We start from the raw sequence: 24,203 nt of genomic DNA on the forward strand, positions 1-24,203 counted from the left end.
ACTTCATCTTCAAACCAAATTTAATCATCTTGACTCTGGCACTTATGAACTGGGTGTCCTTGGGCAAGTACCCCCAAATTCTCCATACCTCGGTTTCCTCATCTCTAACATAGGATTGCAATATAACTGAGATGCAAGGAAACAAGGTCCAAAAGGCAGTTCATCCTCTTGGAAGAAGATATACCAAAGGCCAGCAAGTACATGAAAAGATGTTCGACATTGCTGTTCATTAGAGAAATGCAAATCTAAATCACAGCTATAATTTTACAGTCACTACAATGGTATAAATAAAACGGCAGGAAGTAACAAGCATTGGTGAGGATGTGGAGTAATTGGAATCCTCACAGACTGCTGGTGGGAATTACCATGTCGCACCTGCTTTGAAAACCAGCTGGGCAGGTCTTCAGAATGTTGACTGTGGAGTTACCGCATGGACCAGCAATTTCACTCTTGGGATCTACCCAGGAGAAAAGATAACATGTGCCTCTACAAAGACTTGCTCTAGAATGTTCACAGTGGCACTATTCATAATGGCCGAAAAGGGGAAATAACCCAAATGTCTATCAGTGGATCAATAAACAAGAGTGGTATATCCATCTGATGGAAGAGGTCAGCCATATAAAGGAGTAAAGTGCTGATTCATGCTACAGCATGAATAAACCGCAGGAATATCACACAGAGCAAAAGAAGCCAGACATGAAAAAAATATATATAATTTGATTTATATATAATGTCCAGAAAAGGCATATCCATACAGACAGGAAAGTAAGGTTTGGGTGTGGAAATAGAAAGTGGTGGGGCGCCTGGGCGGCTCAGTCGTTAAGTGTCTGCCTTTGGCCCAGGGCGCAATCCTGGAGTCCTGGGATCGAGCCCCACATCAGGCTCTTCTGCTGGGAGCCTGCTTCTTCCTCTCCCACTCCCCCTGCTTGTGTTCCCTCTCTCGCTGGCTGTCTCTCTGTCAAATAAATAAATAAATAAATAAATAAAATCTTAAAAAAAAAAGTGGCTATAAAGGACAGGTGATTTCTTTTGGAAGTGATAAAAATATTCTAAATTAGGGGCCCCTGGGTGGCTCAGTCGGTTAAGCGTCTGCCTTTGGCTTAGGTCATGATCTCAGGGTGCTGGAATCGAGCCCGGAATTGGGCTCCCTGCTCAGCGGGGAGCCTGCTTCTCCCTCTGCCTGCAGCTCCCCCTACTTGTATTCTCTCTCTCTCTCTGTGTCTCTCTCTCTCTTTCTGTCAAATAAATAAATAATCTTTAAAAAACTATTCTAAATTAGATGGGGGTCATGGTTGCACAACTCTGTAAACATGCAAAAATCATTGACTTGTACGTTCAAAATGGGTGAATTTGGTGTTTTATGGGGTGTGAACGAGACACCTGAATCACATACCTCACTTTTGTGGTATGTAAATTGTATCTCAACAAGGCTGTTAACTTGGGCGGCGGGGGGAGGTAATTTGTCCAGTGCCTGACATTGTAAGGACCCATGCCTTCTGGAAAGGCTTCACAGTACCTAAATGTGGGGCTGAGAAAGCAGCTGGTAATTCTATCAGGCTATTATATGCTGTCAGCGACTTGGACAGTAGGAATCTTCTGGGTTGGCATGAAAGCAACATCCTATTTATTTTATACTAACAACGTCAGGTGAATCGAATTCAACCTGACACCAAGCTCTGTGTGGGTTGAGGCTGGCAAAGACGTAAAGCTCTCTAGGCCTTCCAGAGTTGCATTCCATCAGGTCCTGTAGAGGCTGAAGTGACACAAACCTAATGAGAAGATAAGGGCTATAAAGTCAGGTAGAAACAGAGTAGCCGGGGCACAGAGGGCAAGAGGGACTCTGCCTGGGGCTATGGCTTGTCAAAGGTTTCACAGCAGACAGTACGACTCAGCTGGGCCCTCCAAGATAGTTAGGATTTCTCCAGACAAAGAAGAGCTCCGGGGGGGAAACTGACAGAAAGGCCAAGAGGTCTGTTTGGGGCCTAGCAATTATACACAGAATTCAAGTGGTAGTCAAATAAACCACTTTACCTGCATTTTCTGGATTTTATTTATTTGTTTGTTTGTTTGTAGACTCCATGCCCAGCCTAGGGCCCAATGTGGGGCTTGAACTCACAACCCTGAGATCAAGAGCTGAACCGAGATCAAGAGTTGGACGCTTAACTGACTCAACCACCCAGGCACCCCCTGGATATTTTAAAACAAAGCCTCTCAAGGCCAACATGACTCTGGCAAATTCCCTTAATTGTTGATGTCACTTTTCCAGACCCGAACCCAAATGTACAACTTCAATCTTCAAAATGCATCAAGGGTAATTTATGCTGACCTCAGCACTCAGATGACTAATAACTCCCACAGGCCGACCGCACTCCCAAGAGCGTTTTTGAATGGATGCAGCATAAGCGTCTCCTTTGGGGAAGTAGGTGGGAAGTGGGGGGACAGGTCCTGTCCTGTGGACTGCTTCAAAGCTGAACCAGAGTTGAAAAGAAAATAAACTTTCTGCAAAGCTTAAGAGGCATTTTCCTCATTTGCAGAAAATACTGTACAAACACCATAGGTCTCCTCTCTCCCGCTCACTTGGTCCTCATTCAACGTTATATGGGAACCCCACAGAATGGTGAGGCTAGGCAAGTGTGTCAGTCCCGGTGCCAGTCATTCAGTTCACATTCTCGTATTTGGGGTGCATGTGGTGGGTGGAAGACCGGGATCCACACAGTAAGTTAAGATGCATGGAGGAGTCATAATCCAACTAGGAGTGAAGTGGGTGGTGAGGGTGCCTGCTTCCATGGGAGAGGAAAGGAGCAGTCTTCTCTGAGGAAGTGACATTTCAGCTGGATCTTAACAAGTGGCTAGAATGGGCAATGAGAGTAAAGAACATTCCAGAACAAGGGGACAGCACCAGCAAGGGTGGGGAGACTATTTGTCTTTGGACCAATCTAGAGCGACAGAGGCTTGGCAGAGTGAGAGGCTTTCAACGAGTCAGAGACCACTTCTAATAAGAGGAAAAAGAAACCATCTACTTAGGCTGTACACATGAGACACGGCCACGAAAAGCTACAGCTGGGGGTAACTTCGTGGGCCCCATACCTGATTTCTTTTCTCTCTCTCTCTTTTTTTAAAGATTCCATTTATTTATTAGACAGAGAGAGAGACAGCCAGCCAGAGAGGGAACACAAGCAGGGGGAGCGGGAGAGGAAGAAGCAGGCTCCCAGAGGAGGAGCCTGATGTGGGGCTTGATCCCGTAATGCCGGGATCACGCCCTGAGCCAAAGGCAGATGCTTAACGACTGAGCCACCCAGGCACCCCCCCATACCTGATTTCTATCCCTGCACCTTCAAAACCAAATGTTCATGGGTTTTTCTGGTCACACATGGAAGTTTTAGAATAATAACACTAAAACCTCAAAAATCAACATCTAATAAGTTAGTCTGTTCCCCTCTTTTTGGACATTGAGTTCCTACAATGTGCCAGATGCTTCCAACAGACCCACAAGGAGATATTTTATCTTCAAGATAAGATAAAGAATTGGTCTCAGAGAAATTAGGCATCTTGCCCGAAGTTGTAAGTGTAGGTGGCAGAGCCAAGACAGTCTGCTTTTAAATCCCACCAGCAAACGGAAGACACCCTCTGACTCCACAGAATAAACAGATCTTTAGATCATTTATTCAACACTCTCCACAGACCACTGAAGTCTAAAATGCATTCTAATTGACCACTGACTCTAGTTCAGTTAGGCCTATCCCTTCCTTTTTCCTTCTCTTCAATCTATTTTTATCTTCCTCAGTATAAAATTAAGATGGGTCACCACAGGAAGAAATGTTATCTCTGAATATTAAGTACTAATAATATCTTCATTAAATTAATTAAATCTAAATATGAATATCTTAATTTAATTAATCTAGTGTCGCATCTCCGGTTATTCCTCAGAAATCCTGGAAGACGCTCTAATTAACAAAGCAAACTTGTTCGTATACGTCATCACTATGATGCAAACCATTTTGATAGTAATATATGTGGATATGTAAAATGCATATAAATCAACTAAACTGGATCTTAGGGCAATTTCTGATTTGCAGAAGTTATCATTATTTTGAGTTTAAAAACTCAAAAAAGTGTCAAGATCTCTAGTCGTCCCTGGCTTTGCTGAGTCATCATAAGCAAGTAAGCCTAGTATTCCATAACTTAAACCATAAAAGACACTGAACTTCCAGGTGACCTCAGTCCTACCAGACTGTGACTGTCAAGATATTACAGGTCTTCCACTCGGGAGAAAAGAACTGGGAAAGAATAGTCTAACTTAGTGAGGAAGGATAAAGAGGAAAGGGAGGATAGAGTATGAGCCACAGAATGCTCCAAGAACAAATTCAGTGACCAGGGGAGGAGGGCAGACAAAAGTATAACACAGATAAGATCATTCAAAGGTTAAAAACCACTTCCCTCTGCCCTGCCCCCATTTCTTCTGGAAAAATAAAACTAATACTACTATTTCCTTGCTAATCTGTCTACATAAAGGTGAACTGTTTTATGCCATTTCTCACTTTCTCAAGACACCATATTTCCTTGAAAAGAACTCATGGGGGCCCCATTCACCAATTCCCTTTCCTGTAAGTTGACAAAATTGGTATTTCTACCAGACATAAAAAGATACTGTTCAAGCTAATATTAAGACGTACACTGACCCCCACCTCAAGTCTGCCCATATACCCAGTGGCTCTTGGAAGCTCTGTGAGCATAATGTGTTTGAAGAACATAAATTCCCTCTGGGCATAGCAAGATCCCAGCCAAATCACTGGGTCTGCAAGCATGAGTTCCCAGGACCATCGTGATTCAGATCTGTTCTTCCCTGACTCCTGTAGTTGCTTCTCTCAAGAGCTTGGCAACTCCGCACTGGATTGCTACAAAAATGGGAGTTAAAGAGATTAGCCAATCACAGAGAATGGTAGAGTCACCCTAGCATGGACTCCACAGCAGCAGGTCTCCCCTATCAAGGGCACAGGGGTACACGTATGACACAGAAAACCATTGGGGCTGGTCCATAAGCTGGCTCCAGGGGGAAAGAAAAATGAGAAGCAGGGAGTTTGCCTTTCAGTCCACTAATCTCCAGCTTTCTTCCTTTCTCTGTCCCTTCCCCTCAGGCACCTTGGCGTTCCTTTCTCCTCCTCTCCCCAACAAAACCTGTTGTCACTCAGGTTTCTTTGTTCACTCGTTCAGATTTTAACATGAATTTCAAATAAACTCCCATGTAATCATATTCCAAATAGTCCTTTGTAGCAAGTGAGGCAGAAATCATTGGTCAGTTTTTAAGTCTTTAAATCCAAGGAACACTTGACGAATGTCACACCCACTGGGAATCCCTAAACCAGGCAGACCCATGCAAGCCAGACGCACACAAGAGGAGAGACTCAGAAGAAAAGTGGGAGGCCAAGAACTTGCACCTCGGGCCTACAAATGGATCTTTTCCCTAATTGGAAATGCCCCGCTGAGTCAGAAGATTAAGAGGCTGCCATCTTGTTGCAGACCAGATGAAGGAAAAGAGGTGGGGAGGAGAGAGCTTAGAGAAAAATGGGGGAAAGATGGAGGCAGAGAGAGGAAGCAGGGAGGGCAGGAAGCCCTAATTACAGACAGCTAGTCGAGTTTATTGGGCAACCTCTTTATTTGTTTTCATTTTTATTTATTTGGGGAGGGGGAATCTCTCTAAGACCATAAGTGGGGGCACCTGGGTGGCTCAGTTGGTTAAGCGTCTGCCTTCAGCTCAGGTCGTGATCTCAGGGTCCTGGGATGGAGCCCCGAGCTGGGCTTCCTGCTCAGCAGGAAGCCTGCTTCTCCCTCTCTCTCTGCCCCTTCCCGTGCTTGTGCGTGCATGCTCTCTCTCTCTCTCTCAAATAAATAAATAAAATCTTAAATTTAAAAAGAAGACCATAGGTGAACTCCTTTTCTGTGGCCCTTCTGTCCTCATGGGCACCTTCACCTGTGTGGGCTCTGCACAAATTCTTAGCTTCTGAGGCTTCCAGGGGACCTGCCACTTCTTAAGGCACTTATTATGGATGGAGGGGGCCTGTTTTGTTTTGTGCTTTAACCCACAGCTGACTGGAACAACTTGAGACCTAAATGAGGGGCAGCCTTGTACAGAGGAGGCATCGCTGTTGTCTGACCATTTTACCCAGAGCGAGGAGGACACCTGCGATGTGTACAACAGCCACATGAACAAATGAAATGGTATTTGGGTATACTGGGTTAAATACAATATATTATTTAAACTAATTTCCCCTCTTTGTTTTTATTTTTTGTATATTTAAAAAAGTTTTTATTTAAATTCAATTAGCCGACATATAGTACATCATTAGTTTCAGATGCAGTGTTCAATAATTTATCAGTTGCATATAACACCCAGTTTGTTTTTATTTCTTTTAATGTGGCTATTAGAAAATTTAAAATTACGTATATGGCTCACGTTATATTTCTAGTGGATGGTGCTGTTCTAGCTCCCCATGAGGCCATTTTGTCAGTGAGATTTTTTGTCCTGGCCTATTACTTTGTTGAGAATCCTAATAAACCCCCAGTCACTGCATTCAACTAGAACAATCTTAAAAAGTCCAAAACAACCAACCAGCCAATTTCCTACATCAACTAGAAATGCCCTCAAAACAGAATTGACTCCGATATCCACATAACAGGAGTGATAGTTAAACAAGACAGACACTTAGGGTTCAGTTCCATTCCCTCCTCGTGGCCAAGCTCTCTCCTCAGGCTCACCCAGGTCCTGCATGAGCCAGCTGCACCAGTGAGGGGACATCAGCTTCCAGAAAGGATCCTTCAGGGGCACTTGGGTGGCTCAGTCTGTTAAGCATCTGCCTTCAGCTCAGGTCTTAATCCCAGGGTCCTAGGATCGAGCCCTGAGTTGGGTTCCTTGCTCAGCAGGGATGTCTTCTTCTCCCTTTCCTTCTGCCTGCCACTCCCCCTGCTTGTGCGCGCTCTCTCTCTCTCTCTCTCTGTCAAACAAATAAATAATCTTAAAAGAAAAAAGGAAAGAAAGAAAAGGATCCTTCATACATGTAAGACAGTAACTACTTCAAGGGCTCACTCTTCTAAGTGTTGGAGAGTACATTGGTTTTCCATTGCTTCACTGATCGGTAACTGCACTAGAGATGTAAAAATCCACTTGCAATAGATAAACCAGGTTGAGAAGCCAGGGTGTTACCCTTAAGTTTCTGTTCAACAAACTGATTAGAATCATCCTTTAGAATCACGGACTCTCAGAGTGGAAGAGACTCATAGGTCATCTTGTCTAACACCTGATAAATGAGCTGCCTTTACTGCATTTCTCCTTCTCTGTTTCTACATATCCATTGGCTTTTTCACCACCCATTCTAATCCCAGAGTGACAGGTTTTTTAAATCTCCCACTACTGACTCTAGATTCTTCTTCCAAATGAGCAAGTCTTTTAATTATGTGGAGGCAGTGATCCTTCTTCAAATCTTTTTCAGATTGAGTAAAATTTTTGTTTGCCTTGGTCCTTTCTAGAAAAAAAAATGGGATTTGATCTTTTATCCTTCTTGGCTGCTACCTTTGGAAACTACACTGTCAATATCCTTGCTTAAAGTATGGTGCTCATGCCTAAAACAGTCTACATCATGCTAGATCCAAGCAACATGTAAGTCAGAAGCAGGGTTATTCCTCCCTCATTCCATATAAACAACTATATGGTCATGACTCCCCCCCACCACTTTCTTGAGTCCTGATTTCTTTTATCACTACAACATTACCCCTTACAGTTTTTGGAAAACAGATTTAAAAAAGATTCTTGGGGCTCCTGGGTGGCACAGCGGTTAAGCGTCTGCCTTTGGCTCAGGGCATGATCCCGGCATTATGGGATCGAGCCCCACATCAGGCTCCTCTGCTATGAGCCTTCTTCTTCCTCTCCCACTCCTCCTGCTTGTGTTCCATCTCTCACTGGCTGTCTCTATCTCTGTCAAATAAATAAATAAAATCTTTAAAAAAAATAAATAAAAAATAAAAATAAAAAAGATTCTTTGAGATATTACCTCACTCACACCTATTAGAATGACTATTATCAAAAAGACAAGAAATATCAAGTCTTGGCGAGGATGTGGGGAAAAGGGAACCCTCTTACTGTTGGTGGGAATGTAAATTGGTGTAGTCACTCTGGGAAACAGTTTGGAGGTTCCTCAAAAAGTTAACAATAGAACTGCCCTATGATCCTGCAATCCTACTTATGGGTAATTACCTGAAAAAAACAAAAATACCAAATGAAAAAGATATGGCACCCCCTGTTCATTGCAGTGCTATTTACAATAGCCAAGACATGGAAACAACCTAAGTGCCCATAAGTGGATGAATGGATTAAGAAGATATATATACAATGGAATGTTACTGAGCATAAAAAGGAATGACATCTTGCCATTTGTGACATAAATGGACCTCGAAGACATTATGCTAAGTGAAATAAGTCAGACAAAGAAAGACAAATACTGTATGATCTCACTTATATGTGGAATCTGGGGGGAAAAAACCCACTCACAATACAGAAAACAAATTGATGGTTTCCAGAGATGAGAGGTGGGGGGGGTGGGAGGCAAATGGGTAAAGGTAGTCAAAAGGTACAAACTTCCAGTTTTAAAATAAATAAGTCCTAGAGAGAGATGTAATGTACAACATGGTGACTATAGTTAATAATACTGTATTATATTGTGGGGGCCAAGGGCAGCCCACCCCAAAAATGTGTCACTTTGGCATATTACTGTTTTGAATTAAAGTTACTTAGGAAAGAGCCAGTTACCAAAAGGATACAAAATACAGATTTCAAGGGGTACATGCTCCCCAGTGTTTATAGCAGCATTATCAACAATAGCCAAACTATGGAGAGAGCCCAGATGTCCATCAATTGATGAATTTATATATATATATATATAAAGAGAGAGAGAGAAATATTACTCAGCCATCAAAAAGAATGAAATCCTGCCACTTGCAACAATGTGGGTGGAGCTAAAGTATATTATGCTAAATGAAATGTCAGTCAGAGAAAGACAAATATCATATGATCTCACTCATTTGTAGAATTTGGAAGGAAAACAAAGGAACATATGAGAAGGGGGGAAAAAGACCGAGAGAAACAAGCCACAAGAGACTCTTAATGATAGAGAACAAACTGAGGGTTGATGGAGGGAAGGTGGGGGGGATGGGGATTAAAGAGGGCACTTGTTGTAATGAGCACTGGTTGTTGTATGTAAGTGATGAATCACTGATTTCCATTCCAGAAACCAATATTGCACTGTATGTTAACTAAGTAAAATTTAAAGTAAGAAAAGAAAAGAAAGAGGCAGCTCAAGAGCAACATCCTGACCCTCCTCCCACCCTTTGTCTCCAGAAAGCAGGAAATAAATTTCCCATGTGAAAGCTACCTTCCCTGTATCAAGAAATAAAGGGACATCCTTCTCATCAGAAGTAGGAAATTCAGAGCTGAGAAGAATGTAGAAACAAACCTTGGTACTTTTACTAATTTATTACCCTAGCCCAAATCCTGTTTAGAATGTCTTACCAATTGAAGCTTCCAAACATAAATTTTCTTTGTCCTGTCAATTTCTCACAGATTTATGTCTCCTTGTCTAAAATATATGAAAGCTGGTTGCCACCATCATTTCTTTGGGTCTTACTTTCATTATTGGTTCTCTGTACACACATAATTAAACTTTGGGTTTTTTCCCTCCTGTTAATTCGTCTCATGTCAGTTGAGTTCTTAGACCAGCCAGAAGAACATTGAAGGGGAGAGGTAAATTATTTCCTCTCTGACAGTATATTTGAAAATTGCTAAGAAATCAGTTCTTAAAAGTTCTCATCACACATAAAAAATTTTTCATCACAAGCAAAATACAATTGCAATTCTACTTGATGATGGATGTTAACCAGATTTAGAGTGGTGATCATTTTGCAATATCTATAAATAGCAGGTCATGCTGTATGTACACTTGGAACTAATATAATGTGATATGTCAATTATGCCTCACTTAAAAATAAATCTTAAAAATAAATAAGAGGTTGTTTACAAGTGGTTAAAAAAAAAGCATTCTAAGACCATGAAGTTTTGTATAAAGACATCTAAAACAAGCACCTGCAGTGGTTCACAGCCCTGGCTCTCCCTGAGAATTACGTGGAGACTGAACAAATACATAAGGTGAGGTCCACCCCAGAAGTCAGGCCCTGTGGGAAATCGGGCCTGGCCTTAGGTATTTTTAAAAGCTCCAGGTGAATGTAGTATGCATCAAGGGTAGAACCACTAATCTCAAGAAACCATGAATCTGATCCTCATAATGATTCAAGTTACTTTTCCCTTGAACTGTGAATCTGAAGAGTTATTCTGAACTGAACTAGCAGGACTGAGTCAGTTCACTATAAACAACTTGAGATCATTCAGATCATTTAGAACTTGGGCCAAAGGAAAGGTGCAGTTAATTTAGTAACGACTGAGATCTATCTAACTGAACTAAAAGAACATCAGGCATAGGAGATTTGGTTTATATCATTGGCACAATAGATCATGGTTGGGTAGCTTGAGGACATCACGCAATCACACTGAAGTTTCTTTGTGTATGAAATGAAGGCACGGGTCTACAAATCTTTAAGGGGCTCTAAATTTCTGATTCAGTTCCAGGAGAGAGCCTGCAAATAAAAAGTTTTAAAGTTGTACCTTGCTCCCATTTTGGAAGCATGTGAATTTAGCTATTGGGGCTTTGACAGGAGCAAAAGTATTATTAAAATGTTCAAGCTGCCATTCAAATTTACTTTATAATATTTATTCCTGATTGTAAATGACACCACACTTAAGGAGAATTGGGTTTAGTCTTTCATAGGCACCATCCACTTTCCCTCAATGCTTTGCCCTGTCTCAAGGCTGCCGCACATATTTGAAGTGGGTCTGTGCGTCCAGAAAGGCAGTTTGGCATATCAGCAAAATCAAGTCAGACGGTTGAGCTCTGCCTCTGCCCTGCTAATTTCTATGCCTTAGTTTCCTCATCTGTAAAATGGACATGAGTCATATCATGAGTGATATCTGTGAGCAGAACCACTATAAAGCTCTTTTTCATTAACATTAAAACTGTAAAGATCTTTGAATTGTTAACCTTTTTTCTTCTTTTTACTATTTTTTAAAGCAGTTCATTCAGTATTGACCATGCAAAGTTTACCCGTAAGAACAAAAGGTAAGAGACACACATACCTGGGATCCTATTGAGCGTCACCCAGAAATGTTCATCGGGGCTGTAAGTGTCCTTGGACCAGGAAAGCAAGTCAAGTGCATGCTGGTCTTGGAGGACAAAGTTGGCAAACTCCCTTGTGAGGGCCACATAAGCAGTGCCAAAGTAAATGGTCATGTTGTGAGGAGGTGGAGTTTTTAATTTCGTTGTTTTAAGCACGTAGGAATTTTTTTTGCTTAATAGCTCCCGGTGGACGTATTTCGTCCGTCCAATAGCGTGACCGGGGGGCAGCACCCCCGGGGTAATGTTTTTCCCTTTAAATCCTTTCAGATACTGAACTATCTCCTTGTTGGTTTTCAGGGGGAAGTCTTGCCCACACGTGTTGATGGCGTACTTCCACGGCACCTCGGACGCCGCGAGGTCTTTCATGCAGTTCAGGTCCGCCTGGAGCCTGGAGATCCCCCCATAGACTACTGGTTCCATCTTGGAAGCCAGAAAAGCATTTGGGAAGCAGCTCAGTAATTGCTCCACTGCATCTTTAAATTCAACGGTCGCCTTCTCATCCACGTGAACACAGTAGACATTTTGGGGCATGTAAATTGCCCTAAAGAGTCTCTCGAAAGTGCCAAAGTCTTTGTGGATGGTCACCATGTATGCCAAAGGGAACCCCGCTTCTTCTTCCGATAGTGTTTCTGTTATATAGTGACTTTGAGCCATGTACTCATAACAGGTAGATTCACTGAGGGTAGTTTTCAAAGCATTCTCTCCTGGGTAAAAAACCTTCCCCTTAAAAATCTGATGACAGACTTCTGCTAACAGCGAAGCATTGGACAGAGATGCCTTCAGAAAATGCTTCTCCTCCCATAACTCGTTATTGTAAACAAAGACAAAAATCAGGGCAGTGATAAGAGACACGGTAAAAAGACAATGCTTCCAAGAGACCATCATTCAAGACCAGAAAGTGAGGGAAATGTCTCTCAAGAGCTGATCAGAGTGTAGATATATTTAACTTACATTTTCTCCAGAATCCATAAATCATCTTAGATGCAATTCTGATCAGCTGTTCCTTGCCCGTCCAGTTGGCCGTTTCGTCCTTTTGCTGTCTTCCTTCCCTTCTCATTCACCGCTGTGTTTCATTTCCACCTTTCTTGGACACATTTCTGAAGTAGCTCCTTTGGATTTGCTCTGCTCGGGCTCCCGTTAACCTGCAACCTGTTACCACACAAAAACAAGCTGCCTCAGGGTGATCCTGATTCTGATGTGTCCAATATCTCTGCCGTAAAATCACCGAACGGTGAGATCACCATTCTGCAAGTCATCCCCCGAAGACTTCTACCCTAGCCTCTTCTCCGGCCAAAGGTTGGCAACTGTGTCAGTTCCCCAACTTCCTGTTAATCATTGCGTTCAACTGACTGGCTTTGTTTGCTTAAACAGCACTGCCAAGTTAAAAGCTTCAGTTCTAAGCATGTGAACAGTGCCTGGAGAGGTATTCTGTCAATAAATATTTAGTGCTTAAAAATTAATTGCTTAACCTGTCTTTTTCCACACATACTCACCCTCCTTCCTATATTGGCTGGGTATGCTATAAAGCAAGGCATATGACTGGCTGTTGAGCCAAATTCTTTCCAAGGCTTAATTTTCTCTGCTATTAGGTGAGGTCCTTAAAAAGGCACATTTGCAAGCTTACCTCACCACCTAACTTATTACACCAAGTGACCGGGGCACTTGATAAATAAAGGCTAATTAAAAAACCAAAAAAACCCAAAAACCCCAAAACAAAAAACAAACCCAAAGAGCTGTTCTTATCCAAAAATTGTGTAAAGGTTAAAACTGAAGTTAGTGACATGCCAAGTTGATTTCACCTTAGCCCAAATTGGGTATCTGCAGAGCAGCCTGAGGCCTGGAGAGGTAGGAGAGAGGAGCTGTCTCAGTCCGGAAAGTTCCAGAACTCAAGGAGAGAAGTTTTACAAATGTACAAACCCTTTCAAAGGGGTTTCCCCTATGTAAAAAATGAAAATAATTTTACCACCTTTGTAGGTCAGTCATGAGAATAAAATGAGATAATACGTGTAAGAGCTCATGGGCATGGCCACCCACAAGAAGGGCTGAGAGAGAGAGAGCGAACAAAAGCCCCTCCCCCATCATGTGTCAAGAAATGACAAAATCGCCACCACTCGTTTGAAGCTTTTTTACACTTTCCTTATTCTCTCGTCCTTGAGCTTGCACCAGTTAGATGACACATCAAAGATAGCACAGATCAGTTTTACTTTATTTGGTAGTGAGCTGCCTGTGCGTGTGAATACACATGGTGCACACTCAGACGAGTGGTGCGTTAGCACTGAGCTCACACATCCCTCATCTGTTTCTAGCTCCCACCACTGTCCGCAAGCAGCACAATCAAATATATATTGATCGAGTGCTCTAGTTTTCATTTCCCTGTTTCCCTGATCACATTAGTGTGAGATTCCAAGTATTATGGACTTTTAATCTTTATTTGTGTCTGTGGATGTGGGTATGTTGAACATACCTATTTTCCCAATGCATCTTAGTTATAAAGACAACATAATATTACAGAGTGTTTGTAAACACAGTGTTTTCATGTCTGGTAGTCTATTTACCTCTTGCCTATAGCCATACACGTTTTGATTTTTACCGAGAACACGGGAGTTGCAAGTGTGCCTCCTGCGTTTTGCAGTCAGTGTCATAGCTCCACATTTCCGTGGTGCTCCTCAGTCTTCATTGGGCATTGTCCTCACAATCATTACCTTAGTTAATTTTTTTTTAAAGATTTTTTATTTATTTATTTGACAGAGATAGAGACAGCCAGCGAGAGAGAGAACACAAGCAGGGGGAGTGGGAGAGGGAGAAGCAGGCTCATAGAGGAGGAGCCTGACGTGGGGCTCGATCCCATAACGGCGGGATCACACCCTGAGCCGAAGGCAGACGCTTAACCGCTGTGCCACCCAGGCGCCCCACAATCATTACCTTAGAACACAAGACTGGAGTTATTATTGGTTTTTTTCCCACTCCAGTTGAAAGCTTTATGCATTGATGAGGGGATCTTTGGGAGCACAGGAAATGAAGATAAGAATGGACCCAGGGAAATTCTCCAGAACTAGGTGAGTCAGTCTTACTTGTTTTTGTAATCTGCTGCTATAGCATGAGTCAGATGCACAGTCTTGTCTATATGACCCAAAATAGAATTCAGTCAACCCAAATATCTATTCACGTAACTCTCTCTCATGTGTGTAACTAGACTTCTTTTGAATAAGTCATTTTTTCAATAGAGTAGTTGTACAAGAATAATCTTTTCTGAAATGATGACTAAAATTTCTCCCATTTAAAAAAAAAAAGTTGGGGCGCCTGGGCGGCACAGCGGTTAAGCGTTTGCCTTCGGCTCAGGGCGTGATCCCGGCGTCACGGGATCAAGCCCCACATCGGGCTCCTCCGTTATGAGCCTGCTTCTTCCTCTCCCACTCTCCCTGCTTGTGTTCCCTCTCTCGCTGGCTGTCTCTATCTCTGTCGAGTAAATAAATAAAATCTTTAAAAAAAAAAAAGTTACTATCCCTCTAAGTAGCCACTGACCACATCAAATGAAAGGGACCAGGGGTGATTAAATCAAGCCGTCAGTGCCTAACTATGCTTACCTAAACTCATCAAATCTTTACAGCTTCTTATCCTTATATATCCAGATAACGGCCTGTGTTTATTTTGGCTATCACTTTCATTCTTAGCACAGTCCCATCCCTCCAGACATTTCATGCAGAAATGCATATCTAACAGTTGGCTGGCTCTTCTCTAAATCAACAACTCCCTGAACTTATCGTTAGAGGGCGAAGAACGTTTACTGTTTAGTATTTTGCTGCCGCGGAGTCCTTAATTGTACCTCCCTGAATGCTACAAGGGCACTCTGATTTTGAGCTTTAGAAACATTCGCAATTACTTAAAATAGTCTTCAACAATGCTGAACATTTTTAATTTTATTTATTTATCTCTTTTAAAGATTTTATGTATTTATTTGATGGGGAAAGAGAGAGAGAGAGAAAGTATAAGCAGGGGAAGTGGCAGAGGGGGAGGGAGAAGCAGGTTCCCCACTGAGCAGGGACCCCCCCCCCCAAAAGGACCCTGGGATCATGACTTGAGCTGAAGGCAGATGCTCAACCAGCTGAGTCACGGAGGTGCCCCTCAACATTGCTACACATATTTTAAAGAGTTAGTACCAATCTAGTTTTTTTTTTCCCCATCAACCTAGTTGATCCGATGCTTACCTTCTTGGTGCTCGTCTAAGACACGTGGGAAATGCTAGTCCCTAAGCAAGGTACCACTTATCATCCTCTTAAATCCTGAGCTCTGGGCTCTTGCATTTGTGTGACATAATAGAAGGGGGTGGTAATGGAGGACCAAAAAAACAGTGCGGTTCTTCATCCCACCTGCAGCATTAGATCAAAATTAATACCCTAATCCTAAATTGGAGGCAATGATCCGGTAGCATGGCGTTCTGAAGAAACTGGGAACCAGTTCAGACTTGTGGCTTGGTCACCCAATAAATGCAAGGGTGTAAATTTTTGTCCCAGCGTTCAACATATGCTTGCTGATTAGTATTTTTTTTTAAGATTTTATTTATTTATTTGACAGAGATAGAGACAGCCAGTGAGAGAGGGAACACAAGCAGGGGGGTGGGAGAGGAAGAAGCAGGCTCAAAGCGGAGGAGCCTGATGTGGGGCTCGATCCCACAATGCCGGGATCACGCCCTGAGCCGAAGGCAGACGCTTAACCACTGTGCCACCCAGGCGCCCCTGATTAGTATTTTTTTAAGTTTGTTTATTTATTTATTTATTTATTTATTTCATCATCTCTACACCTCACGGGGCTCAAACTCACAAACCTGAGATCAAGAGCCACATGCTCTTCCAGCTGAGCGAGACAGGAGGCCATTACTAACATACACTATAAATTCTCACCCCTAGACTTAAACTAATTTTTGTTCCACGAAGAAAACTGCACTTAGAGTTTAATCTCAACAATTGGTTGTAGAAAAGGAGCAGAAAGGCTTCACTTCTACAGACATGGATAAGCTGCCCGTGATCTTCATCTTACTTATTCTTGGGGCAACAGGATGCCCAGAGCACTTTTGACATATTTCATCGTGACGTCGCCTCTGCGCTCAAGTTAGAAAAACCAGGGAAGCCACATGGAAACTTGCTCAGAGTCTATGGAAGCCTGGTTGAAGTCATGGGGAATGAGTGTCTTGGATTAAATTGATTTTACGTGCTCTTGACATTTAGACTTTTTTTCACTTTTCCAGCTCTTTCCCTGCCCTAGCTCTCCTCTCTTCCTCTTCCTTCTTCCGCTGTTTATTGACATATTTACTATTGTTAAATTCAGTACCCTGTCTTATCCTCATCAATGCTTTTTTATAACCACAGGACGTAGCTGAAGCAACAGGGCTGAAGACAGACAAGAAGAGCCCCGGATTGGGTGTGAGAAAGTCTCCGGTTGGACCAACGCCATTGTGGACAGCTTGGAACCCCTGAACAAGACACTGGATCTCACCCCTCACAGCTCCCTTTTGGGTAAATTTGAGGAAACACCCTTGCAGTTACTCCGAGGCTTCCAACCCCCAGTGGCTGCTTCCTTGCCTGCCAGGCCACGCAACACCTCTGAGTCTCGGGTTTTCAATTCCAAAATCTAGGCGCATCATCAACCTCCTGGTGGAAGTGGGAGGATTCTGGGGGGAATCCAGCACCCAGCTCAGGGCTGGCCAGAGACATCAGAGCCTGAGGGAAAGGTTTAGGAAAGGACAGAGTGCAGGGAACACGGGGGAGATGGCAGGAGTTTAACACAGAGTAACTGGATGTAGGAGAGCATGGAAATGCATGGAAAAGCTGGTTCTTTTCAAGCAGTTGATTAAATAGCCCTGGGATAGGCTGGTGATGGGTATTAAGGAGGGCACATATTGCATGGTGCACTGGGTGTTATACACAAGTAATGAATCATGGAACTTTACATCAAAAACTAGGGATGTACTGTATGGCACCGAAGCACTTTCCAGCTCATTTGCATGTGAATAGACAACTGGTCACCCTCACTTTAAATGCTGAAGGCTAATGGAGTCTGAGCCCACAGACCTCAGGTGCTTGGATAATCTAACCTCTCCCAGTTCAGAAAATCCTCAGGCGTGAAATTTGGCTGGATTTTCGAGATTGGGTGTCAGGCAAGAAAGAACAGGGGTCTAATCCCGGTGCCAGTTTGGCTTTTTTACCTTTCAAGATTTCTATTCTTTCCCTTTTCCACTCTACTCCTCTAAAAGTCCTTGATTTTGGTTTGGAAGTTTTAGGAACTTATAGCCACTGCTGCCACAAGTGTTCCTACTATAGCGGTGACCTTGAGGTTCTGATCCCTTGAGAATAACATGATGAAAGAGCAGAGCCTCCCTTCTTCCAATTGCAGCATGCTGTTCAATCAGAACAGAGTGCAAAGAAGGGATCCCCTAATCTGTAGGGTCCCCAGGTGCTGGAATGGCAATGTCTCCATTTTTTCTTCTCAAAGCCCACAGTCTACAAGAAATTCTTGGATGCCTACTCCCTATTTGGCCAATCCACCACTGGTTGGAGAAGAAAAAAACCAAAAAGCCTTCTTTACAAGAGATGACTACCAAAGGCCCTACAGAGGGCAAGATGGAGTCACTCATGTCAAGTAGTGACATAATCAGGAAAGCAGCCAAGGACATTGCTGCTGAGACCAGATATCACCCAACGCAACACAGACTGACAGGACTAAGGATTATGAATCGGTAAGGCCACATGAACCTAGAAGAACCTGGAGATAATAATCAATAGAATCAGAAGAGGCCTGCAAAGTCCCAAGACTGATTAAAGTCTTAAAAAGGGGAGGACTCTTGCAGCAAATTGTCAAATTCTCCACACGTTTGACTGCATTTGAAAGGCAACGGCCACCGAAGGCTCTGCCTGGTTGATCGCTGAACATGACAGAGATCTTCCATGGCTTGAACATAACAAGCAGCAGTCACCGAGAGCTCACTGCGAGCTCGTGGGTTGACTTCGCCTTTGGTTCATTACTTCTTACTCCTTATTGTGTCTTTCTTCCGCGACTTCGTATTGTGCATTGTTTTGGGTGCCATGGATGAAGCCAAGTTAAATGCACGGTGAAATGCCATTGAATTTGGAATCCTGAACCTGCTTTACAACTGTGTTTACCTTGCTCTGTGATTGCATAAAGCCGACCTTGTGGAAAGATACAACACATGACCTGCCTTCAGAGCGGGCTCGCGACAGGCCCAGATTGAAAACATAGAAAAAACAGAAAAGTTGCTCTGCATTCGACAAAACCTGATTTTAAGTAGTCGATCTGTCTTTAGCTCTGGGAGCTGGATTTTCATAGAAATCACTTCCAAACCTACCTCATTGCTTTTCTAGTTGGTCCAGTTTTCCCTGTTCTCAACTGGAGTTCATGCCTCACAGGAATGTTGTGGGGACTCATGAAATAGAACTATGTTTTAACCACCACACAGTGCCAAGTACTTTGTTAAATTCTGAAAGCATTTTCCCTTGCCTGAAGGAAACTGAGGAACATAATGTCAACCATTAAATTTAAAATGAACATTGTTTTTTAATAAACACTGAAAAGTTGTAATTAAATATGTATGGATACTAATGATTTAACAAGGCAAATGAAAAAAATCACAGTCCCCAGTAAGTACATGGCATAAGGAGACCCCCACACTACCCTGAGCTATTCTTTGAAAAGCCTTTAGAAATGGAAATCACATGTACCACTCTTGAATGATTCATTCACTCATTTCAACAGTCGTTTTTTGGTGTGCTTTCTTTATGCCAGGCACTGTGCTAGGTTCTAGAAACAGAAAACATAAAGGCAGCCCACACGAGCTTAATCCTACTGGATTGTATACTGTTTGGGATTAAAGCGGTATAATGAATGCTGTACGCCTCTCCCTCCAATCTTCTTTCTCCTCTCTCTCTCTCATTCCCAGGAAGATAAAGTTGCCCAGATGCATCCTACAGCAAATACCTCCTTCTCTTTAAGGCAAAGGCACATTAACCAAATTAACCTTAATGTTTAGAAGTGAGATAACGAAAGTTGGAATGCCCAAAGCTCTGTTTGCCTTTAGTCCCACCCCCAAAGGGCTAGCCTGGGAGCCTAAGAAGGCTCTGTGCCTGGAGTCTTGATGTCTCAAGTTACAGTTATCCAGTTACTACCAGTTTATCCCTTCCCTACAGAATCCAGAAGGGCTTTGAATCTAATGCTTCCAACCCCAGAGAGGTTCCAAGCAGTTACCCAGGGCAACTGTTGTCCTTGACATTACTGGATCTCCCATTAGGATGCTCTAATGTAGGATGTGTAAGAATTATTCTCTGGTATTTTTCAGAGACTCCTCGTCATTTTTCCCCACTCAAAGGTTGCTTTTGCCAGAGAAGGGCTTTTTGGATTCTCTTCACAGATCATTGGTGCTTGTGGTTCACCCTTAAACTTAGTTCCAGATGGGAAATCCTATAGCCCCAGATCCAGAATGAGTTATAATGGATTTAGATCTGTTTTCCTCACACAGATTGGCCCACTAAGGAAGGGAAATCACAAGGTGGCAACAGGATTTAGTAGAAAATGCCCTGGGTTGGGAGTTAGGAGGCTGGATTCTACCGTCCATAATGCAAGTTACATACCTTGAGCAAGTTTCTTCACCATGAGCCTCAGGCCACGCAAAAAGGCCCATGTGCTCTTTACATACCCTTCCAGGAATGAATTATGATTAGTGTTCCAGGGAACAAGCTAGGTGCTCTTATACTCTTACCCAGCTTCCTCTCTTCCCAAAAAGGGCTCAAAGCAATTTATAAAATCCAATGGGTTTTCAAAAACAAAATTTCAGTTAAGTGTCTGCCTTCGGCTCAGATCATGATCTCAAGGTTGTGGAATCGAGCCCGTGTTGGGCTCCCTGCTCAGCAGGGTGTCTGCTTTTCTATCTCCCTCTGCCTGCAGCTCCCCCCTGCCCCCCCCCGCCGCCCGTGCTTTTTCTCTCTCTGTCAAATAAATAAATAAAATCTTAAACACACACACACATACACAAAATTTGCAGTAGAGTCAAGAAATGCCAAAGGAAAAGCAAGTCAGCAATTCTTTAAATAACTTTTTTCCTGAAGTGACTAAAAGAAACTCAACTGTTGTAATAGCGTTTTCTTTCGAGTGTTGGGATTCTGAGAAATTCCTGTTTTTATCTACTTGTTCCTGTTTTTTGTGTTTATGGTCATGGATTACTTTTCTAATCGGAAAAGAAAAGTTGTAACAGCTTCGGCTGGTTATCTGTCCCCTCATCCTCGGAAGAGCTGCATGTGTCTGACATAGATTGACAATTCAACTTCCTCATTAACATTCAACTTCCTCAATTTCTTCACAGCCTGGCACTCTATACCACTTGCCAAAGTCTGCAAAAATAGACCCTACTCCACAGGACTCTTGCTCGAGGAGTAAATAGAATGCTTTATGAGGTTCTATGTCTTCTTACTAGCAAAAGAATAAAATCATCAGATAACTATTTGTGTACACATGGGTGTTTTTCAGACCCTTCCAGCACTGGCAGGTGGAGGGGGTAGGGGGAGGTGGAGCAGCTGTTCTGAAGGTTAAGGACTGGGTCCTCTCATTTTGAAAGAGCCAGTCAAGCCAAATGATCTCAGCCAAAGCTGATTTTCCATTCTTTGGCCATGACCTAATTACTTCCCTGTACCACTTAGCAGATCCTGCCCATTCAAATTATGTCGGGACTTCCCTGCTCTTTAGGGTTTCCATTCTCTTCTCTAAATACCCTTATCCTTCCTTCTCCTGACTCACCTTACCTGCTCTTCTCCATAATTAACAAGAGAACATTTAAATTCCACGTTCACCATGGAGAAAACTTGACAACCCACAACGACACAGATAAAGAGCTAGTGGACGTTAAAAAAAAAAAAAAGATTCACCTTCACTGAATTGCAAATAAAAACAACAGTGTAGGGGCACCTGGGTGGCACAGAGGTTAAGCGTCTCCCTTCGGCTCGGGGCGTGATCCTGGCGTTGTGGGATCGAACCCCACATCAGGCTCCTCCGCTATGAGCCTGCTTCTTCCTCTCCCGCTCCCCCTGCTTGTGTTCCCTCTCTCGCTGGCTGTCTCTATCTCTGTCGAATAAATAAATAAAATTAAAAAAAAAAAAACAGTGTAGCTCTTTTTCTCTTTAATTCAAATAGCTTTTAAAAAGAAACCTCTAAGAACATCCACCGGGAACAGCGGTGTGATGACATAAGCCCTCTTGTACACTGGTGGTCTGATCGAAAATTAGAGCATATTTCAGAAGGCAATGAAGGGGTTCCGAGCATGCAGGGTATGCCACCCGAAGTCTGCCACTCTGACATAAGGATGATTGTGAGCTGAAGGGATTCGGAAGAAGCAAACACAGGAAACCCTGCCCTTCCCCTGTCTAGCAGGAACGGCAGGATGATTCTTCACACTTGGTCTTCGTCAAATGGTCATGAAGTGATAGGATGATTCTTAATCACTGAGACAACTCTAGACCCTTATGGACAAGGCACCAGAGGAATCTAGATCATACACCCTACTAACTAGCTCTTATCTTCCGTTAGTTGCCCCCACATATTTCCTTTACTACAATTTACCACCCCTAAGGAGCCTAAACTCCTTTTCCTTTGCCTTGTTCCTTCTCTACAAACGTATCGTTCTTTGTTAAGATGCTGTATAAGCCCCAAGTTTTAACCATTCCTTTGAGTTACTCACTGCTGAGTCTCTCCCGTGCGAATGTGTGCCGCATGTGGTCATAAACTGTTTTTCTCTTGACAACCTGTGTTTTGTCAGTGTAATTTCTAGAACCCTTGGAGAAGAACCTAAGCTGGTAAACTCAAGGTTTTCTCTTTCCTCACCTACTGTCTTGCAATATGTATCAAGAACTTAAAATGTTCCTATCTCTCCATTTCTTTTTTATTTTTTTAAGATTTTATTTATTTTTATTCAAGAGCGGGAGAGCACAAGCACAGGGAGGGGCAGCGGGAGGGGGAGAAACAAACTCCCTGCTGAGCAGGGAGCTAGCCCAGTGCTGGGCTGGATCCCAGGACCCTGAGATCAGGACCTGAGCTGAGATCAAAAGTCAGCCGCTTAACTGACTGAGCCACCCAGGCGCCCCTCAATTTCTTTTTTTCATGGGTTTTATGATGTTTTCACTGAAGTAGAGTTGACACACAGTGTTAACGTTAGCTTCAGGTGCATGACATAGTGATTCCACTATCTTTCAATTAATGAAGTTTTCATTCCAAAGGCAGTAACATTAAAATGTGACAAAGCTTTGTGTGAAAAGGTGTTACTTACTTTTGATGTCCTTCAACATCGATTATAATAACATTTTCCACAGTAGGAAAATGGAAATGAATGCTCAACAACTGGCAAATTATGCTGCATCCATAGCGAAAAAGAAAGCAGTTACATCATATTTCCCAGAAGACAGGGCAATCATTCTCTTATTAGAAGAAAGTAGCAGGATACAAAATTATATAAATCAATATGACCTAACTACAGGGGTCCCTGGGTGGCTCAGTAGCTTAAGAGTCTGGCTCTTGATCTCAGCTCAGGTCTTGACCTTAGGGTCATGAGTTCAAGCTCCGCACTGGGCATAGAGCCTACTTAAAAAAAATGTATATATATAACCTAACTACATAAAGCAATACATGGAGAAGGAGATTAATAACACAAATATTTTCACAGTAATTGCTTCTCAATTTTTACCATGTATGATTTTTGTTTTCTTACGATTTCTATTTAGCAATTTTACTTTACTCTTCACTTCCCAGATTTTCTACAATAGGACTGTATTTTAGAATAAGAAAAAAGTGTTTTTTTTTTTAATTTTCTGCCCACCAATAACTAGCATAGGGTTTTCAAATTTTACATGAAGGGTGAGTTCCTGAAGACTCAGGCACACCTGGGGTACAGAGCTAACCATGGATGGTGGGATTTCTAGCCACCAAGCTAAGTGAGGCTGCCACACGGCCAAGCCTAAACACAGTCTATACTTCATTTGGCTGACAGTGCTGAATTCTTGAAATTCTTGATAACTTTTAAAAAAAATTAATTTGGACAGATTTACATTATTTCAAATTGTTCTTATAGGGATCTTATTGACATTTTTCAGATCTCAAATTTCCCAAACCGACACAATTCAAATTTGCCCAAAATGAGACCATACCAAATTATCCATGTCGAAGATAATTAAATTCCTAAACAGCACACTATAATTGCTTTAAAAAGTTTCATGTGTCCTATCAAAGATTTGTGACATAACATGCAATAAAAATTTAATAAGTATATTCTATAAGCAAACAGTACATTATTGATATGTAAGAAGTGTAATTATTTTATATGAATTCCATTGAAATAGACACATAAAAGAGTCTACAGGATGCCCATAAAGACTGGAAACAGGTGAATATACATAACACTATCAAGCACATTTTCAAAGGGTAAAATACACACACACACACGCACACACACTGCTTCCAGACTTTATGTAGAATGGAAATCAAGTTTCACATACCTGGAAGACTATTGAGTGTCCCCCGGAAATGTTCATCAGGAAAGTAGGGGTCCTTCAATCACCCAAGTAAATCAATAGCCCTCTGGTCTTGAAGAACAACATTAGCAAATTCTCTTGTGAGGAACACATCGGCAGAGCCGAAGCAAACGTCAGATTATGTTTTTCTCATCCAAGTCTGCAGTGTAAAGTAAAACAGCATCCCCGCTCTAAGTGCATGTATTTGGTCCATCTGATAATATAAGGAGGAAGCAGCACCCCTGGACTTATAGTTTTCCCTTAAAATCCTTTCAGATACTAAAGTTCCTCACTGGTTTTCAGGCAAAATCTCACCCACGGGTATGGATGGTGTATTTCCATGGAAATTCAGAAGCTACAAGTACCACCAGGCTGTTTA

General features: G+C 42.4%; 1 protein-coding gene across 1 annotated transcript in view; it reads right to left on the bottom strand.

The window, feature by feature from the left end:
- GCNT2 (glucosaminyl (N-acetyl) transferase 2 (I blood group)) overlaps positions 1-12,583 on the bottom strand; it is an 85,208-nt gene extending 72,625 nt beyond the window's left edge. The window contains exon 1 of the mRNA XM_034660327.1: positions 11,231-12,583. Coding sequence (XP_034516218.1) covers positions 11,231-12,155 — 925 coding nt within the window. The 5' untranslated portion in view covers positions 12,156-12,583. The remainder of the gene's footprint in view (positions 1-11,230) is intronic.
- Between the last annotated feature and the right edge of the window lie 11,620 nt (positions 12,584-24,203).

The sequence above is a fragment of the Ailuropoda melanoleuca genome, chromosome 5 (genome assembly GCF_002007445.2).
Source record: "Ailuropoda melanoleuca isolate Jingjing chromosome 5, ASM200744v2, whole genome shotgun sequence".
NCBI classification, from domain to species: Eukaryota; Metazoa; Chordata; class Mammalia; order Carnivora; family Ursidae; genus Ailuropoda; species Ailuropoda melanoleuca.